Here is a 20,164-nt window from a genome sequence, read left to right as displayed (position 1 = left end):
CTTGGAAAGCTTTACTTGCCACTAGAAAGTAATGCCAGTTTTGCCAAATCACATTTTCATATGATTTTAGCTACCAAAGTCGTCTGAACTGCTGTAGAAAACAATGCTTTTATACTATTTATAGACAAGGGCTTGTGGACCTTGGCAGACATAAGGATATGGTTTGTAGCTTTAGCAATTTGCAAGATGGCAGTCACTAAAATCATGTTAAAATTCTTGCATGAAGGAGAAGCAAGGATTGTTTAATGGTATGAGATCCCACAAGGCCTGCCAGGACTAGAAACCAAGTAATTCATAGTGTGCCATTTCTAAATGGGAATTTCCAGCTTTCTCTAAGTATAGAGCTTACTGTGCTTGGGCTTTATGAGATAGCATCTTAAATAAAAGCTGTGGTGTAGCATTGCAGTTTTGGCAGTGGTCTTGGACACTTTTTTTTTTTCCAAAGGAACAAATACCCTAGACCTTGACAAGTGTAGTTTCTAATCCAGTCCTATTTCTTCATTGCAACTTTTCTTGCAATCTGATGGCCATAGGCAGCTTGCATGAGGCTTTGAGCAACCTGATCTAGTGAAAGATGACCCTGCCCATGGCAGGGGGGTTGGACTAGAGGGGGATTGGACTAGATGGTCTTTGAAGTTCCCTTCCAACCCAAACCATGCTATATGATTCTGTGATCTTCCAAAAGCAGTTACGCTGCTTTAGGAATATAGCCTGGGGAAGGTCTTTAGTGGTGCCTTTTGCTTTCCATTTTTGTAGAAAATAGATTTCTGATACAGACTAAGAAGGACTTCTTTTCATAATTTTCAATAACTGGAGTTTATTGAGAGTTTTGATTTCGGATATTTTGCTGGGTATGATACTTTCTCTATCATATCATTCTTATGCTAGTCTATCTCAGTTCATGTCCAATGGCAATGCTTGACTTACAGCATCTTAAAATAAGGAAAATTACATTACAACTGTGATTTTTTTTTAGCCTGTTTTCACACAGCCTAGAACAAGACTGGTTTCCACTTTGTCAAATTTTGCTCCTTGTACAATCAGAAGATAATATGAGGCCTTGACTAGCAGCTCAAATGCTGGACTGGTGCATGCTTTTCATACTTACAAGCAGCTTTAAGAGAAGTGGGCCTGCAGGACAGACTGACAGTGTTTCTGTAGCACTTGGTTAGGTTTTCTACTGCTCAAAGCTGTAAAATAGTCAGCCCATGCAGCTTTTTATAATATTTGTGTTCATGAACACACTATTGAAAATTGAACTCTGAACTTCTGTTAATGATTTCTGGTGAAGCAGATAATTTCTCATTTCAGTACCAAAAGCAGATCAGATGCTGTTTTAATCCCAAACATCTTGTTTGTGGGTCAAATCTTGATTGATTGCTGTCACCCTGTAAAGGCACTATCAGTGGTATTTTATTTATATCCCTCTTAGAATTTTGTTGCTGTTTTTTGTTTTAAGAAAAACAATCTGCTTTATTGGTTTAAGATTAGTATTTTTGTTGCTCCTAGTAGGTAGAGTGCTTTAGGAGAATCATTATTTGAATGTAATTGAACAGTATTCTGTTCATATAATGCATCAGATGTTAGGTGTTTAATGTATAGGCCAGAATCATGCATATTTCATCCCAGCCCATAAATCTTATCCTAGGTACTTCTGCAACCACAGATCTCTACAAAGTTCTAGCTTAAGTGGAAAGTAGAAGGTTTTGCTAACAGCCTTAGCTGTAAAGATACTGGAACACTTATTTTTAAGTTATATGAATGATTCTGTGCTACCTTTTAGAGTCTTGTCACCTACAGGCTTCTTGTGGCGACCTGTCACAAGTGGGGTCCCCCAGGGATCCATATTGGGCCCAGTGTTATTCAACATCTTCATAAGTGATCTGAATAATGGGATCAAGTGTAGCCTGATGAAGTTTGCTGATGACACCAAGATGAGTGGGGAAGTAGACACTCCAGAAGGGAGAGCTGCTGTGCAGGAAGATCTGCATAGGCTGGAAGAGTGGGCCAGCAAGAACCTTATGAATTTCAACAAGGAAAAGTGTAAGGTCTTGCACCTGGGAAAACATAACCCAGGAGTGCAGCACAGCCTGGGATCCACCTGGCTGGAGAGCAGCTCTGTGGAAAGGGACCTGGGGGTCCTGGTGGACAGGAGGCTCAACATGAGCGAACAGTGTGCTGCTGCGGCCAAGAAGGCCAACAGGATGCTGGGTTGCATCAACAAGGGCATCTCCAGCAGAGAGAAAGAAGTCGTCATCCCGCTCTGCTCAGCGCTTGTCAGGCCACACCTGGAGTACTGTGTGCAGTTCTGGTCCCTGCTATACAAAAAGGATGTGGACAGGCTGGAAGGGGTCCTGAGAAGGGCCACCAAGATGATCAAAGGACTGGGAAGCTGCCATACGAGGATAGGCTGAGAAAACTGGGTTTGTTCAGCCTTGAGAAAAGGGGGCTCAGAGGGGATCTCATCACCATGTACCAGTACTTAAGGGGTAGCTACAAAGAAGATGGAGACTCCCTTTTTACACGGAGTCACATGGAGAGGGCAAGGGGGAATGGACACAAGTTGCTCTTGGGGAGATTCCGATTGGTCACGAGAGGGAAATTTTTCACAGTGAGGACAGTCACCCATTGGCATAATCTCCCCAGGGAAGTGGTCGACTCGGCCACGTTGGACACTTTCAAGAGTCGTCTGGACAGGGTGCTGGGCCATCTTGTCTAGCCTGTGCTCTTCCTAGAAAGGTTGGACTAGATGATCCCTGAGGTCCCTTCCAACCTGTGATTCTGTGTGATTCTGTGGTATAGCAAGTATTAGCCAATTACAAAATGGGCAGATTTTTGAGAGGCCACACAAATATTACTCAATTTGTAATCTTAAGATTTGGTGCTTAATGCTTAACTTTGCTATTTTTATGACAGTATATATACATGAAAAGAAAACGGTTTGAGATTTAATGACATATTTTCCACAATGTCTTTTTTCCAGAGCAGAGACACTCTACCCTTGATCTTCTCAGAAAACTCAAAGCTCCACCTACTTTCTTAGCTGCAACCAGACTTTCTGCCATGCTGAGTGGAGGTGATGAAGTATATGCAAACTGCATGGTTGTAGACCAAGTAAGCTTATGCTTGAACTTTTGGCAAATTTTTCATTATCTTCTGTTAAAGTAACTTATTTGTGTCATAGCAGGATCTTCTGGATCTGTCAGTAATGCTGTGTTGTCAATCTGTAAAGCTCTAAAATAAAACCAATAATACCTTACTCTTCTCAGAGGAACCCATTTATGAGGTCTCTTGTAACAGATTGAATTGATGATAGGAATTATTCTCCTTGGCCTTAAGGAGAACTCTAAGGCAGCTCTTACTGTCTTTTCTGAGTGTTTGTGAGCTGGATGTTATTTACTTCTTTCTAAGAAATATTAACACAGTGTAACTTGCTAATGTGCACTTCAGATGTTCTGAATTCTATGTATATTCACAAAAGAGATGAATTTGCTGATGCTGGCTAATTTCAGGTTAATTATAAGCTTATAGGCTCAACAAAAATAAGATATTGCTGAGAAGGTGAAATTGATGTCCTACAACTGGCACAGAGCATTCTGATACTGGAGATCCTGACTTAGTATTTGTGTTATTGATTTACTTGTCACCAGAAGTGGGGATGAGCCAGAGTGTTCAGAAGAAATTATATTTTGCATCACCATGTTGCACCTGAAATCCCTAAATCGCTCCCCCAAATGTCATAACTTGGGCGGGGGGACTAGTCCAACTCTTGTGGGCTTTCCGTAGGGTGAAGGTTGGAATATAGGAGTAAGAAGTGATCAGATCATAATGTTAGAAGAAGGCTGAGATTTTGCAAGTGTGATTTTTTTCCTTTTTTTTTTTTTTTCCCTAAAATTCCCTGAAACACTTCAGCCACTGCATTCACTGCAGATCCAGTTCATTGTGACAGCTGAGATGGAAATTTCAGTAAGAGGCCAGCATGTTCAAAATGCACCTAAGGTTACTGAGAGTGAGCAACTGGCAGGGGACTACATATGAAATGTGTGAACCTTTGATTTTAACAATATACAAGTTGGAAGAACAGAGCTGCAGAAGTGCAGCTCCATTACAGATGCAGGTGTTACTTGAGTGTATAGCTGGGGGGTCCTTCAGCTTGGATTTGATTAATATATAGCCACATTCAGCTTTGTGAAATTGCTGACTGGGGCCAAATTGTTCCTTAAGCGCCACACAGCAGGAGCCAGAGTGGCTGCTGGAGGAGGTCCCTCTGGTGCCGAGGGCAAATGCTGCCCTGCCAGGGAAGGAATAACTTTGAAGGATGGAAGAGCTGCCTAAGACCTGGGAGAAGCATTTTACCTTCATGTATCTCATCTGCCCAGTGCACCAGAAGTAATTCCAGACTTGTGTGCACCATATCTGTGAATGTAAATATTGGCTGCTGTAAAAATGCCAGCAGTTCTTTCTGTCTTTTACTACAAGAAACATCATTAGGATGAGGGTGAAAACACATCTCAGGTGGGGCTGAAGACGAGGAAGTCAGCAGTCTAAAAGACCAGGGGTTTGGAGATTCTTGCAATCCTTCCTTTCTTCTTGCTTTTATATGGGTGCTTTTTGGAGGTTGAGTGTTTTTACAGGCTGTGTGACTTTTCAGTATTATTCAGCATCTAAATAGATGACACCTAACTAAAAGACTGACAATAAACTGTATTTTAATAACTTCTGCAGAATCAACAGGAGAATTCAACCTTGGTTGCACAAAGAATAATTTCTTACCAGAGTCTAAATTCTGATCCCTGTACCTAAGACAACATAGTTCCCAACTCCATTCCTGTCTTTGTGCAAGAGGAGGGGTGCTTCATGCCCATAATTGCTTAATGGTAAAAAAAAAAGATTCCTTTCCCTTCCTCCCCTGGACAACCTCTGTTCCAGGTCATGCATGTTTATATCAAAGCTTAGGAAATCGGTGCTGGAAAATTAAAAGTGCATGATGTGTAGGCTGATTCTTCTAAATAAAATTGCATAATGTTTGAATTCTCCTCCATATGTCTCCCACACTAATGTATTATGCATATTTTTTGCTTGACTCAATGATATTTTTAAATAAAAGCTATAAATATATGAATTGATATGTTTAACAAAAGGTATAAACATGAGTGAGAAATCCATTAGACTTGCAAATACCAATTCATTGCTACTCTATGGAAAAAAGTAATGCAAGGTCTAGAATCTCTTAGCCATATAACCTGCCTTCATTTCATGGTACTGTAAAAAGTAATAGAGGGAAGAAAAAGGCAAAATGTATAACCATAAATAAAATGGCAAACTACTCTGGTGCTTTTTCCCTGACAACATATCTTGTTACTGCCTCTTACCAGCATTCGTTTTTTTCTCTGCAGGCCGGAGATTTAAAGACTAACTACATTCATGGAGATGGTGTCAGCAGTGAAACATGTCTGAATCCCACCAACTCAATCCTGATGGCTAAGAGCTCTTCATCTCCCTCCCTTGAGGAGAATGACCAATATATGTATGATCCAAATGAAGGAAATCAAAGGCCAATGAAAAATGGAGAAAATGCAGGTGTAAGACATAATGTTTCACCTTCTGATCCGTATGAAGTGGATTCATGCCTTCCATTCAAGACCCACGAATCTGTTAAGGATCGGGACCAACTTTATGCTGACATGAAAAAAAGAAGGTATGGATTTGACTTGATGATATGGCCAGAATAATGATTATTTATGACAACCTTTTATTTCAAAATATGAAGCAGAATCTGGAGTAATAAGTAGTATTACTGAGGTAAAATCACCATTTTCAATCACTGATATTTAAATTATCTTAGTGATTGGATTTCATAAAATAGTTTTGAAGACATTTTTAAAAAATAAAAGATGTCTTCTAAATAAATTTATTTTTAATGCAAATTTATAGTTTTGTACCTTTTTTCTTGTATGCATTCTTTAAAAAAATGAATCAACTGTTCACTGTAAGAGTGTCCATTGTGGCCTCTTTATCAGAAACCAAAATTTCACGCTAGTTTTCCTCAGTTATATTTTCCATTAAGAAAATAGTCCAAAATCTGTTTAACTCTCTTGCAATCTTTCCATTCTTTGCACTGGCCTGTAGAAGAACCAACTTATTCCTGAATTTTTTTTAATCTCAGAAGACACAATGCAGAGTACAGGTCATGTTTCTGATAGGTTCAGACTGTTTTCTGCTCTTTTGATGATACACAAGGTTTGCTGCCAGCAGAGCCAGTTGTCTGTGGACCCTCCTCCAGATGACTTTAGGTTATGCTGGGAACTGATTGGCTTCAGGAATGCAGAGAGCTTCAAAGATGAAACTATAATTTTTGTATTTAACAATCAGTATACTTCCTTGATAAAAAGGCTTTATTGCTCCTCTGGATAGAAGAGACATGAAATCAGTTCCTTCTTGTACAGGAGGAAATTTGAATCTCTCTCCTACCTTTCAAGAGTGTTTGGGATAGTTGGAGGTAGGGCATCAGATCTGTGTAAAAACAGTAAAGAAGCACTAGCATCTGTCCGTTGTTGATTAAAGTGGGCAACAGCATTTCTCTACCTTAATTTTGAGTTTCTTATACAACTGTAAAGTCCCACTTAGGAGAAATCTTTCAACACAGATAAGACAATAAATGTCAGACTAGGAGTCGTTATTTCCCAAACCTTTTATTTTTGCTAGCTACTGGGATATTATGCAGATTACTGTAAATACTCTTCTTCTGCCTCTCTGTCATAAATGTTTTTCTCCTATACATTTTAGATATTCCCACCTTTTTTAAGACCAAGGTCGGGTACCTATATATGGTCTTTAAGAGCTTATATGAATTTTCAGAGAGATGTGATTGACCTTAATATGTCAAATATAAGTGATCCAAATATTACATGCAAAGTAAGACTATCAGTATGTAATTCCAGCAGCACCTTCCTTGAAGTATCTGAGGTGATGTAGCAAGTTACTTAGCAGATCTTTAAACCAGCTTTTTATGTCAGAAAAATCCCCTGGGGTAGGTTACCCCCAGTAAGACACGTATGCTTGTCTGTTGGCATAGACGTATTGCTTTTCCAAGTTTAAAATGTGGCAGTAACTGATAATACAGTTAAATAACTTGTTTCTGAGGTGTCACATGGGCTATTACTAGGGAACATTGTGAAAGATGGTCTCCAGAAGTGTAATAAGGAAGTAGTTTTGGACAGTATTGATTTGCCCTTTGACAAAGTGAATTTTAGTGGTGTGTGAAGGAATTGTTGTGCTATTCCTGGTAAGAACTCTGGCTATTTAGTAATACCACACATAATTTAACGTTTTATGTTGCAAGGCTGGAATGTTATTGCAAGCAGTCAAACATTCCTTCCAGTCACTCTGATGAAGAGACTATGAACTTGCTTTTGCAGCTAACAGCACCCATCCTGGGAGACCCTGGTACTGCTGAGAAACCTTACTGCACTCTCCTGCTCAGGAACCCTTGCCAATCAAATAGTCTCTAGGTGTTTGAAGTATTGAGCAGAAGAGAGTTTTCAGTCTGTTTGTAGTCCTCTGTGTTTTAAGTTTACATCTTTTGAAGTGAATCTCATAAACTGTCTCAGACCCTCCTTCATCTCTCCCGTTAGTTTTCTCTTCCATCCTCCATCAAGTCACAGATGTAGAAAAAAGACGTCTGTGAGTGGCCATATCATATCTTTCAAATACACATGTGCACAAAATATCCCTATATATAGCCGCATATCTTAATACTGAAATCTGAGCTAGTTGTCTCAGTTCCCCCTATCATCTGTATAGAGGGACAGGTAGATGTGTGGAACAAAACATTTCATTTTAAGGGAGATGCTGAACATTGGTCTGATAATCATCCCCCCGCAAAGGTGGCTGACTGTGGTGGGAGTCTGCGTGATCATGGGCGATATAAATGTCTGACCTGCAGATCCACCAGGTTGGGTCAGACGAGTGCTGTACAGGGTGACCGAGTACGTTGACCAGGTGACTGCAAACCTGAGAGGGGACTCAGAGCATGACTTACCTGACGCAATCATGGTGGTTTGGGTTGTCATTGATTAGTGTATACAACAGTATCTTTGCTTGTTGCATTAAGGTTGAGATGGATTGTTACTAGAATTCATGGGGATTAAAGACTTTGTTGCTTGCTTCAGTTCAAGCCTCGATGACCTTGAAGTAGATGGCGGAAGTGGAGATGTTTCGGACAGATCTCACATTCTCTACCCTCCCCTTGGCTCTTCAGAGACCATGGCTTGTAGCAGAGATGGATTAGACTTACCTACTAGTCTGCAGCCCAAGGTATTTGGTACTATCTGGGTTAGCATTGTTTTCTTTTTAACTAAATGACTGAAAACATGTGAGAAGCATCTGAATCTGAAGGGGAAAAATGAATTCCCAGTTGGCAGTGCTAGTCCCTCAGGAGAGCAGCACGCACAGGGTTGTGGACACAGAGCTCCCTGGTTGTGGCTGGGCTCAGCAGCAGCAGTGGGAAGGGTCCATCAGAGATTCATTTCAGCTTTGAAAAAAGCATGATTTATAAGACGCATTTCAAAGGGAATATCTCAGGTTCAATGAATCAGCATTTTCTAGCCAAAATATACTTAGTGAGGAAATGTTTAACCAGCTGTAGTTATGTGAAAGGGTAACAGCTTTGTAAACTATAAAAGCAGCCTGCTGCTGGTTTTAAAACAATTGCTAGAGTCAGGGAAATTTGGCTGGGTTTTGTGCATTGACCAGTGCAAATCTCTCCTCTTCATTATTGTTTTGTAAGCATCCTGGCTACATTAATTTTCATTTGACCATGGTGCCCCTTCTGAGATCTTCAGACACATACATAGAGTTGTTTTTTGTTTGTAGGGATTCTTTATGTTTTTATTAGACAGAGTTCTTGCCACTGTAGAGCTTTATCTGACCTTTAGCAAATGATTATATGAAGGGAAAAAGAGTCCAGCACAAACACTGAATTCTGTTAGGGCTACTTAAAATAAAAAAAAAAAAAAAGCAAGCAGTTTAGGAGTAGGCTTTGTTGAAATGCCAATGTTGTATCAAAAATCAGGGGGTTTCCTTTCAAGCCTCATCACTGACATGATAGGGATTGGAAAATCTTTTCATGGACAATAAAAAAAAATGCAGAGAGAAAAAAGAAGTAGGCTAACTCCTTGTCTCTGGAAACTCTTACATCAATAACTACAAGGCAGGGCATTAGTATACCTGAAATGCTCTTGAGGTATTAAAGTAGTAAGATTAATGGCTCCCTTGGAGAAAGAAGATAGTTTGGTCATCAGTTATAATGGCCAACAACATTGGATGGTGCTTGCCACCAAACTAGAGAAGAATGTAAGCTTTCTCTTAGTCTCTTAGTCTAATTTGCACCCACAAATTATTTCCTGTATGTCATGGTTTTAGCTGGGATAGAGTTAATTTTCTTCCTAGTAGCTGGTACAGTGCTGTGTTTTGGACTTAGTATAAGAATAATATTGATAACACACTGATGTTTTAGTTGTTGCTAGGTGGTGCTCACACTAGTCAAGGACTTTTCTAGCTTCCCATGCTCTGCTGGGTACACAAGAAGTTGGGAGGGGAGGAGGCACAGCCAAGAAAGCTGATCCAAACTGGTCAAAGGGGTATTCCATATCATATGATGTCATGCCCAGTATATTAACTGGGGGCAGTTGGCCAGGGGGCAGCAATCATGGCTCAGGGACTGGCAACATCGGGTGGCGGGTGGTGAGCGGTTGCATCACTTGTGTTTTTTGGTTTTTTTTCCCCGCTTTCCCTGGGTTTCATTTAGCTCTCTCGTTCTTTTCCTTTTCATTATATTACCATTATTATTATTATTATTATTATTATTATTATTATTATTATTATCATTATCATTATTACCATTATTACCATTATTACCATTATTACCATTATTATCATTATTACCATTACTACCATTATTACCATTACTGTTTTATTTTAGTTATTAAACTGGTCTTATCTCAACCCATGAGTTTTCTTGCTTTGGCTCTTCCAATTCTCTCCCCTATCGCACTGGGGTGGGGGGAGTGAGCAAATGGCTGTGTGATGCTTGATTGCTGACTGGGGCTAAACCACGACACTGTAATATGTAAAAATTTATCATGGTGGATGTATGACAGGCTTCTTAAAAATTCAGATGAAGCTGTCAAAAATTCTACTTCAACTTAAAGTTTTAATGAAACCAAGAAAATGTATGCATGTGGTCAGCTGCTTGGCTTTCAGAAATTCTGTCACTGATTTATTTTGTTTCTGTTGCTGATGCATTTTTCAATTTCTTGTAGGAGTGCACAGTGTCTGGGATTCGGTCGCGCTCCTATTCCTGCTCCTCGCCCAAAGGTTTATTAGGAAGACCTTGCATTCCTCAGGACTTTGCAGTTGGGGATTCAAATGAAGGTCTGTGCTCTGGCTTTGTACCTGCACAGCCTCATATCATGCCTGCCGGCTTCAGACCTAGTGCTGACAGTTTTACGCAGGCCTGACTTGTACACAGACCTCACCATTGCACGTGAAAGCAGGGTTCGGTTGCCTTTGGGTACCCCTACCATCATGCCTTGCTCTTCTCCCATCTGCTGCCCCATCATGCCCCACCCCAGTACAGCAGCTGATCCTTGGGAGGGCACAGAAACTGGGAGAACATTAGTCAGAAAAAGTAATGCAGGCAAGGGCAGTAATCTTTTTGGAAGATCCTTAACCCATCCTCCTGCTGCGTGCCTGGCAGAGTCTGTGAGGAAGCTCAGGATGACACAGAAGAGGGGAATCTCTGAAACACTGATGGGCTATTGTCATCTCCATAGGCTGGGGACCAAAGCCCACCCTCTCCATCAAGTGGAGTCAGAGATGTCTCTGCAAGAAGCTTGTAATTTTTTACAAATTGTTTCTAACACACTTTATTTCTAGACACATAGTTTCATATTTAGAAGACAACCCACACTTTTCACAGTAAGGGAATGGGTTATATTTGAAAACCATGCAAAGTGTGAAATACATATACTGTGCTTTTCATATAGATTCCATTACTTTAAAAACACTTGCATTTCAAGAGGCTTGGCCTCTGTCCCTATAATCCTCTCTGTTGCTGTAATTCCAGCTTGTGTCTCCCTCCAGTGTACCTTTAGCTTTCCACTAGTCCTGAGCAGGACATGTGAGTTACAGTGAACCCAGTGGGATGGACACCCAGAGAAGCTGTGGGTGCCCCATCATGGCTTAGGTTGGATGGAGCTTTGAGTAACCTGATCTAGGGAAAGATGCCCCTGCCGGTAGCGGGGGGAGTAGGACTAGGTGATCTTTGAAAGTCCCTTCCAACCCAAACCATTCTGTGATTGTGTGACACTGAATGTGAAAACACACAAAAGTTGTGGAAATTTTATTGTTAACTTTGAAACCAGTTAAATTCAAGTTCTGTTAGGAAGGTGAGATGGCAAAAGCTGATGGGCATACATACAGTAACTGCAGACACCTTTTTTCCATAAGAAACTGTGTTAAGCAGAGCAACAAATAACTTGTTTGTGGTTGCTCAAATTCACTCTAAGATTTCATGTCCTCTTGTAAGGAGGAGTATGTACTGCAGCATGCAGCAGTGATCTGTTTTTCCCCATTGCGTAATATTTGTAACCATTTGTATCCAACAGATTAGGTGAGAAGTCTTTGGGAAAACAAGCCAGAAGAAAGAGAGGGAAGTTTGTCACAGAGTGGAGGATGGCAGATAAGCAAAGCCCTGTGGCATGTGCTTAAATTTAAAACAGAATTCCTTTGACCTCACAGCTACGGAACTGTTGATGTCACAGCCTGTTAAGCTTCACCCAGACACCATTACCTGCTCTGACCTGATCTGGGCTTGGGCCCATGTCCTATTCATTCTCTCTCCCTTTCCTCCCGGTACTGTCAGTGCTGGACCTTTACCTGTCTTGTGGAGAAGGTGGAAATGTTTTCCTGTCCATGCTTGGGAAAGTGGCTGTTCTGCAGCCTGCACTACAGATGTGGTGTGCTGCTGGGAGGGGAGGGTCGTGGTCTGCTAGGGTTCCTGCTGGTGCTTCCCTACCACCCGCACCTCCTGCCTCATCCCTTCCTTGGCAGCATTTTGTGGGGACAGGAGCGTTCAACAGTGTTTGGCAGCTGGCAGTGGTGATTACTGTGTGGGGCAGGCACAGCTGCACTTGTTTTGAGCAGTTGCATCTGGTTACAGGACTAGCCCAAGAGCTTGGTCCAAGAAGCTAGGTCAGATAGTTCATCCTGATATCTGCGGGCTGTAGCGGGATTGTGTCTAGGTCTGTGCAGGTGTCTGTGCACTGAAAACCTGTCCCTTCCCCTCTGCCCAGCTGCCAGTGCTTTGGCCATCTTGCTTGGGGCTTAGCTATGTGGGAGGGAGGTGCAACTGGCCTTGTACATTGCAATGAGACATAAGCCAAAGCAGATGAATGCAGGATGGCAACAGGACAGTCTCTCTCACACAAAGGACAAGAATAAAATGGAAATCACTATACATTTGTGGTGGAAGCTTTTCAGTAGGCTCAGGTTTAAAACAACTACCTGCTTTTATTCAAGATGGTATTACCAGGCTGTAACAGTAAAGGATTTGTCCCTGCTCTGTAGATGGTGTGCTCATGAACAGTGGTCGATCCCTCCTTCAGGCTCTTTCACTCTCTAAGTCAGTGTCTCTGCTCCACCCTTGTAGTAAGTACCTCAGTGCAAACCCCATGGTGCTGTTCTGCATGAGGCTGTCTTTATCTCCCATGGGGATGTGGCCTTCGTTTCTTCCAAAAACATCCAGCAGCACAGGCTGTGCCTGCCAACTAACTGAAATAGCCTTTTAGTCTCATTGCTTCTTTGGTAAATATTCTAGCTCTCACTAACCTGAAGTCTACATTTGTCTGAAGACATGCTGATTAAGTGAAGCATGTTTAAGTTTGTATCTAACTTTAAAGAAGGCATAGTCTGATGCTTTGACTTAGGCAGTTGTTTAAGTATCTTTCTGAACCATACCTGTGGTAGCTTTGCAAAAAATGTCTGCAAAACGGAATGGCTTCTAATTTGGAAATGGAAGAGTGGTTTCTGGTTTTTTTCTTCCAGAACAACCCAACTGAATTATTTATCTTTCATTTTACTTTTTAGAAAGATTGTTGAAAAGTATCTCCTTAAATCACCTCTGTTGTTTCTAGGATGTAAACTTGTAAGACATTACACATCCTCTGCAGTACATAGACTAGTAATGTTCCTCTTTATGTAGAGGGATTTAAATTGTTTTGATACTGTACATAAAGTTGCATAAGGCAGATAATTACAAATGTTAGAATGCCATTAAGATATTTTACAACAAATTATGTAAAAAGCAAAAGGAAGTGTGAATCATTCAAGTCTGGGTTGTTAAGGAAAAAAAAAATTTTTTTTTTTTGTAATTCTTAAAAACAGACTGTTTGCAGACCCTGGCATTCACTGATATCCACCTCAGTTCTGACAGATTCTGTCAACTAAACAAAGCTTAATAGGCAATGGCCTTATCTAGGAAAAGTTGCTTCTAATGTATATATGTTTTTGCTTTCCTGATTTTCAAATGACATTGCAAGCCCTTAATGACAAGCTTATGGCCTGCTGGAGGTCGTGTGCTTCAAATAAACCTGACAACCCTGCGATCTGAATGCCAATAACTGTTTGTGTCTTGCAGAGCGAGCATACAGTCTGCCCGAACAGTGCCGAGAGAAAAGGTACGGGTACTTGTCGCTCCCATGTTTTGAGGCACTGGGAGCAGGTCTGTGCAAGAATGCCATCTAGGGAGCAGAGCAGGGAAGAGGCCTCGGCACCCCTTTTAATGGGGTGTTTACCAGTGGTTCAGAGGGGCGCTCCCTGCCCAGGGGTTCTGTAAGCCCATGCCTAAACCCTGTGCTGAGCTCAGCCCGGCTCTCTCTGTGCTGTCCTCACTGTGCATGTCCTATCCACTGTAGGAACACCCAAAACACTGCAGTAAAAGCAAGGGAGCTTTTGATACCAGCCATGATCTAGGCAAGCTTGTAACATATGGCACAACCACAGCACTCCACCATCTAGTGTTACTCCTTTTTATAAACAGGGATTGCAGTCTTTTTAATAACGTCAGCTAAACCCACAGTAAAACATGTAATTGTAAATGTAGGGTGGAACAAGCGCCATCCAGATTCTGCTGTGTTTTAAGGGACTGTTGCCACTGGTATGAGGTGTTTTGACTGGTCTGTGTTTTAGGATTCAGGTGGAGGACTGGAATAAATACATTGTACCCTCAAAAAATGAGTCTGAAAAATGTAAAGTGAGTCGGACTTTCAGCTTTCTGATGAACAGAATGACCAGCACACGTAATAAGTGCAAGGTAATTTGGGATTTATGTCTATATTATTATGTATAATTATGTCACTATAATTAAATGAATTATAGATGAGAATCTGAATTTTTATGTAAGGATAAGTTGTTGTTTATTACAAAACCACATTAGTAGTAGGAAGAAACTTTTAACTTTATTTTTTAATTTTAAAACATACAGGATACCCTGAAACAGCCTCTGTATTATAAACCAGCTGTCCTTTTAAACAATAGCCTTTGCTGAACCATATCAAGTATTTCCCTTGCCATTTTTTGATGTTATTAATAATCGCATTTGACAATTTTGCCAAAGTTTAAACGTATGACTTGCCTTTAAGAAATAATTTTCTTTGTTAAATGAAATTAAGAGGTATGGGCCTGTTCTTGCAATTACGCTCAATAAGTACATGAGTCTGTAACTTCTACATTGGCACGTAACCAGTTGAATTTGCCTTATTTGAAGTTAATGGGACTTCTTGCATGAGTAAATACTGCTTAGCATTAAAGAATTGCAGATTGGAGACCTGCACAGTCAAACACACATACTATGAAAGGTAGATTAGAGCACTTGTGGTTTAATTTTGAGACATCTGAAATTTAGATTAATGACATCAATTAGCAACTTGAGAGATGGATTTGGCATACCGGATCTTTCTGGCTGGTCTTTTGGCAGTTTTGCAGGCTTTCTAGTACATCCTCTTGTGCCCCAGGATATCTGACTGTACGTGGATGTGAGTGGTTGGCTGAGGTGGTGTCTTCACAAGTGACAGAACTGGCTGCGAACATGTATGTCCGGTCCAGCAGCTGTACCAGCCTGTCTCCTAGAGAATGACTGTCAGGGTTGCTCAGGGAAATGTATGCGCGCACCAATAGGAGTACTGTAAAAACAGGCAGAATTTATTAAATTCATTAACACTCATTAAAAATAGGTTATTTCTAATGACTGTTAAGATCTAAAGACAAGTAGTTTAAATTTACATAACTGCAGCTTTAACTGCAGAGGCACGAGTTTGCATGTATGCCTCAGGGAGATGTAGGCACTGATATTTGTTCATATGTGCAGTGAGTCAATGATGCTTTCTAAATTTTATTTTCTGGCCCTTTCCTTTTTGCAGCTTTATAAATGTATTTCTGCCAGTCTTCCTTGATAATCTTGCTGGCTTAGCTGCCAGTGAAAGCAATGCCTGCATCATTTTAGGACTTCAGCAATGTTGGATGTAATAATATACTGTACTGTTACAAGTCTTCCAGAGCATAAATGTTTTATAATCATTTGTTTTTAAAAGTGAATGCGTTAGTGTTTTTAAGATTGAATCAGTTAATCTTCTTTTCTAATATCCCTTTTTTTACTTTTTTCCTGCCTGTGCTCCCGGGGATGAAGACAAAAAATAAAGATACCAAAGACAAAGAGAAATTGAGTAGGCACAATTTTACAAACGGGACTTTCTCAAGAGTTGTCCCATGTATGGCCTGTGAAAAAGCCCTCCTAGGAAAGGAGTCACTGCAGTGCTCCTGTAAGTAGTTGCTGGCTTTCGTGTGTGATATTACAGTGTTCTGAGTCCTGCTTGGGGATCCAGGTTCAGTGTTTTGTAGAAACCTTGCATAGATTTGGATGTACCTGGTTTATGTAACAAGCTGAGGTTGGCAAGGCAGTGGGAGGAAGGATGGCAAGTGACAGCTTCAGAAAGGGACCACAACCCTCTACTAGCCCCAGCACATTAAGCAAAAACTGCTTCCTAGCCAGGGGCTGTAACATCAAAGCATCCTGAGGGCCATTTTAGTAAGTGGGCATGGAGAAGGGGAAAAAGTAAAGCCTCAAGGTAACATTTTCTGTGGGCTGGGGATCCTGATGGGCACCAGGCTTTGAATCATGCCTTCTCTTTCAGATTGCAATGTGATTGTGCATAAGAGCTGCAAGGAGTGTGCTCCTGTGTGCACCAAGGTAACTTCCTATACCACACTGTTTTTACTACAGCATATCTGCTTTCCAAGGGGTCTAGAAACATCATGAAGGAAAAAAAGGAAGTACACAACAGCCTGCCCAGACCCAGTGTCGGTATGGAAAGGGCTGCAAGGGTGTCAAAATGTCTAATGAGAGCAACGGAGCAAGTTGAACAACAGTTTGTAGAAGAGGGTCAAAAATGCATATAAAGAGATACTTGGATTTTTGAAGAGTTGCAAGGTCCTATTGTGAAATGGTGTGCCTGGACGAATACAGAAAGGGATTAAAAAGAAAGGCTTCTCAAAGCTACAGATATCCCCTTGTGTATGAAGTGGCATCCCCTACGTTTCAAATAATGGAAAGCAGAGATGGAAGGGACTCTGGGAGGTGACCTGGTCCATTTCCTTACCCTCAGGCAGGCTGACTTCTAGGTAACAATTGGGCAGATGTTTGTCTGACCTGTTCTGGAAAATCTCTGGAGGAGGACTCCACAGCCTGCCTAGGCAGTTGCTCCTAGTGTTCAGCTACCGCTGCTGACAAGGCAAAATCAGTGCTAGAGCTGATGGATACTGTCTCCTTATAAGTAGTATCATGGTGAGGTAATCATGTCACAGAAGTTGTTTTCAAGAATAGATGTGTAAGGCTTCTACCCTCAGGGAATAAAATGGGACTTGAGAGAAGTGTGCCACAGCAATACAAGCCTTTTTTCAAATTAGTGGTGTGTGTCTTTCAGGTGTAGCTGAGTTTTGCATCATGGTGGCTTGTAGGGAGAAAATGTTCCCATATAGACCCTTGAGGGTAAACAAGCCTTAAACTGGACATAAGTCAGGTGTTTTTATTTATTTTGGTTATAGGTGTCATGTCATAGCCTTGCTCAAATTTCTGGGCAACTTTAGGGCATTAGGACAGCTGAACTGGTAATTTTAATTACTGGGATTGGTGGGATATTTGTCAATGGGAGACAAGAGTCCCCACCACCCCTGACTCCTCTCAACAATAATGAGGTGCAGAAAGTGTTCACTGACTCACCTCGAGTGAAATACATGCCTAAGCATAGCAGGCTTTTTCTACAGGTTTTGCAAAAGTCCACTTTTGAAGGGGGATTGATTCTGCCTCTGGTACCCAGGCTTCCTCAGGTAATGCCCTACCACAGGTGCTTCAAGCTTATTTGAATATAAAGCCCTAAATGTGAACTCCTTTTCTTGCAACTTTCACAGGCAGTATTCATATAGGGAAAGTAGAATCCTGTAACTCAGTGACTTGGTTTCAAATAAACAGATTCGGTTTTGTGTTGTAGTACAACTAGTACTCGGAATACTACTCGGAATATTGTTATCTACCAATAACTTGGATTGATTGGTTATTGGTAGAAATTAGGACCATAATTTAGGACTGTTTTCTTGAAGTCCTTTTGTGTGATGATATATGGCACTGAGTTACTGACTTGACTTCTGTGTGTTATCAGCTATGATTTCATGGCAATTTAAAAAAATTCTTCTTTTTCTAGAAATCCCAGGAGAGATACCATAATAAAACCAAACCCCAAGCTGTTGTAACAAGTAAGTTAGGTGTAAACCTAGCACTTCTAATTTAAGCCTTGGTTAAAAATCATGGGACTGACAACGTGAAATTTACTACATCATTTTTGTGTGTCTATTTCTCATTTCAATATCTGTAAGAAGGTGTGTGTGTCTCTAATATGAGTAGGATTTTTTAAGAGATGGCTGTTGAATTAACTCATCTTCTACTGAAATGTTTTACTACATTTTGTTTTGAGTGAAAATGAAAATCAAAAGTAGACAGTTCTGTCGTGCTTTTGAGTATGTAATTTACTGTATGCACATATATTTGCATGTTCTATGTTCAGGTTGCGATGCTAGAGTGTATATAATTTGAGATTGTTTTCTTATCAGTAATATCCATGGTGGAGCTATTCCACTTTGCCTACAGGCTTATCCTTATTTTCCATCGGAGACCGTCACGGTCTTGTACCATGGCAAGCGGACACTCTTGATACCCAATATAGATCTATATGAACACCAGATAGCATTTCACAGTATAACAGTGCTGTTGATGACATACTCTACATTGTTTGTCAAAATAATGTGTTGTGCTTTGCCTCACAGATTCCCTGCCTGGAGATGTTTCACAGACAGTGCGTTCTTCTTCCTCTGTGCCTATCGGACTGTCTGCTGGACGGAGGGAAGCCTTACAACAGTCCCACTTCTTGTCCAAAAGTGTCCCCAGTGCCAGTTTTGAAAGGTAGAGGGCAGCTGCTGGGGGGCTATGCTAAATATATCATTCAGCATTTTTGAGAAAATTGAAAACATTAAATAAATGTGGGATTTTTTTTTCTGCTGTAGAAGATCTACACCATTTTCTGAACAAGACTCTGAGACTAGCACCTGGAGGTCCAAGTCACGGTCTGAAGAAATGTTACAAGCATTAGGGACCTTTTCTTCAATGGAACCTTTTATGATAGAAGGTGAGAAGTATTGTAGAGATACTGTATTTTATAACCTGCATCGGAAAGTGCAAAATAGGAAACTCCTTAGTTGATATAGGAAGCCATTTCATCTGCTAAAAGAAGAGCACGTATTTTTTATAATCGTGTCTGCATTAAAATACCATCAGACACAGTAGTCTTAAAATACAACTTTTCCTTTCTTCCTTGTAACTGTCTTTTTGATAATGTATAGAATATTTTTGTATGGTGTTATCATTTTAAAGTAACAGGGATAAAAGTATTCAGCATCCTTGCAGAACCAGAACAGCACTATACTTTTATTCTGCACTTGTCTTAATCATGTCCATTGACAGTGTACATTGCAAGACTCAAACCTACATCACTTCTATTTCCTCAGTAGCCCCGAAATACTACCTCTCACTGGTGAACTGCTCTCCTAAAATGGCTACATATCCTTGTGAAGTGAATAGAAACAGGCTTTTTCTGTAGCTAGGTGTGAGACTGAATTTCAAACTTAAGGGCATTCACTCACAAAGGATGGTGCAGATATCTCTGACTGGACATCTGCAAAATGGCCAATGCCCCTCCAACACCAGAGCTACCTTTGAAAATATTGGGTTTTATTTTTAAATTCTAGAAATTGTCAAGCGAAGAAGTATAAAAAGGATTTAATCTGAGAAAAGAAGGGTGGGTTTTTTGTTCTCCTCCCCTTCTGTCACATTTGGATTTCAACACTTTGGTAATGACAGCTGGCAAGCTTCTCTGTTGTAAAGCCACTGCCAGTGTTTGCAGAAGCTTTGTCTAAAGTTCATCCCTGTGATGTGTTCTCCTTTCTATATGAATAAATCTGCATGTGCAAGGGGACTTCCTTTACTGTTCATATGCCTGGTGTTAATGAGATACATGTTTTGTTGTAGATGATGTGGATTTGTCTCAGTGGACTGATCTCTGCATAGATGCACAAGAGTTTGAGGCAGAGTCCTGGAGTCTTGTTGTGGATCCAGTGTTCTGCAGCAAGCAAGAAAAGGATGTTACCAAGAGGCAGGATGTAATTTTTGGTCAGTATTTCAAAGCTTCGTATAGGTTTAAAAACAATTTGGCATAGAAAATACAGAGGGAACCTACACATTTTATGCCCAGAAGAATGAATACTTCAACTCAGAATAATAAGGAGGTTCAAAGAACATTTTTGTCACAAATTACAATGTCTCCTAGACCTAAGGAGATGGAGAGTAGTGATTACCAGAGACATGTCTACTCTGTTCACAGAACAGTTGAGGTTGGAAGGGACCTCATCCAATCCCCAGCTCAAGCAGTTGCAACCCCAGCCTGTTCAGTGGGGTACAGCTGAGAGAACTGTGCCAGAGCCAGATAAATTAAGCCTGCCTGCT

At 40.7% G+C, this 20,164-nt stretch overlaps 1 protein-coding gene across 8 annotated transcripts in view; it reads left to right on the top strand.

Moving 5' to 3' along the window:
• The window catches only part of ARHGEF28 (Rho guanine nucleotide exchange factor 28), a 130,344-nt gene that overhangs the window by 74,656 nt on the left and 35,524 nt on the right, over positions 1-20,164 (top strand). For 6 of the 8 annotated variants that reach the window (XM_064437841.1, XM_064437840.1, XM_064437844.1 and 3 more), the window contains 13 exons: positions 2,984-3,114; positions 5,397-5,698; positions 8,172-8,316; positions 10,323-10,434; positions 12,631-12,711; positions 13,700-13,739; positions 14,251-14,374; positions 15,746-15,878; positions 16,251-16,306; positions 17,814-17,865; positions 18,433-18,568; positions 18,670-18,791; positions 19,691-19,831. In XM_064437841.1, the coding sequence (XP_064293911.1) occupies positions 2,984-3,114; positions 5,397-5,698; positions 8,172-8,316; positions 10,323-10,434; positions 12,631-12,711; positions 13,700-13,739; positions 14,251-14,374; positions 15,746-15,878; positions 16,251-16,306; positions 17,814-17,865; positions 18,433-18,568; positions 18,670-18,791; positions 19,691-19,831 (1,575 nt within the window). The remainder of the gene's footprint in view (positions 1-2,983; positions 3,115-5,396; positions 5,699-8,171; positions 8,317-10,322; positions 10,435-12,630; positions 12,712-13,699; positions 13,740-14,250; positions 14,375-15,745; positions 15,879-16,250; positions 16,307-17,813; positions 17,866-18,432; positions 18,569-18,669; positions 18,792-19,690; positions 19,832-20,164) is intronic. The other 2 variants (XM_064437842.1, XM_064437847.1) reach the window with 1 other exon arrangement.

This window comes from Phalacrocorax carbo, chromosome Z, assembly GCF_963921805.1.
Source record: "Phalacrocorax carbo chromosome Z, bPhaCar2.1, whole genome shotgun sequence".
NCBI lineage: Eukaryota > Metazoa > Chordata > Aves > Suliformes > Phalacrocoracidae > Phalacrocorax > Phalacrocorax carbo.
Note: the sequence above shows the minus strand (reverse complement) of the source record. Positions and strands in the feature narration are given on the sequence as shown.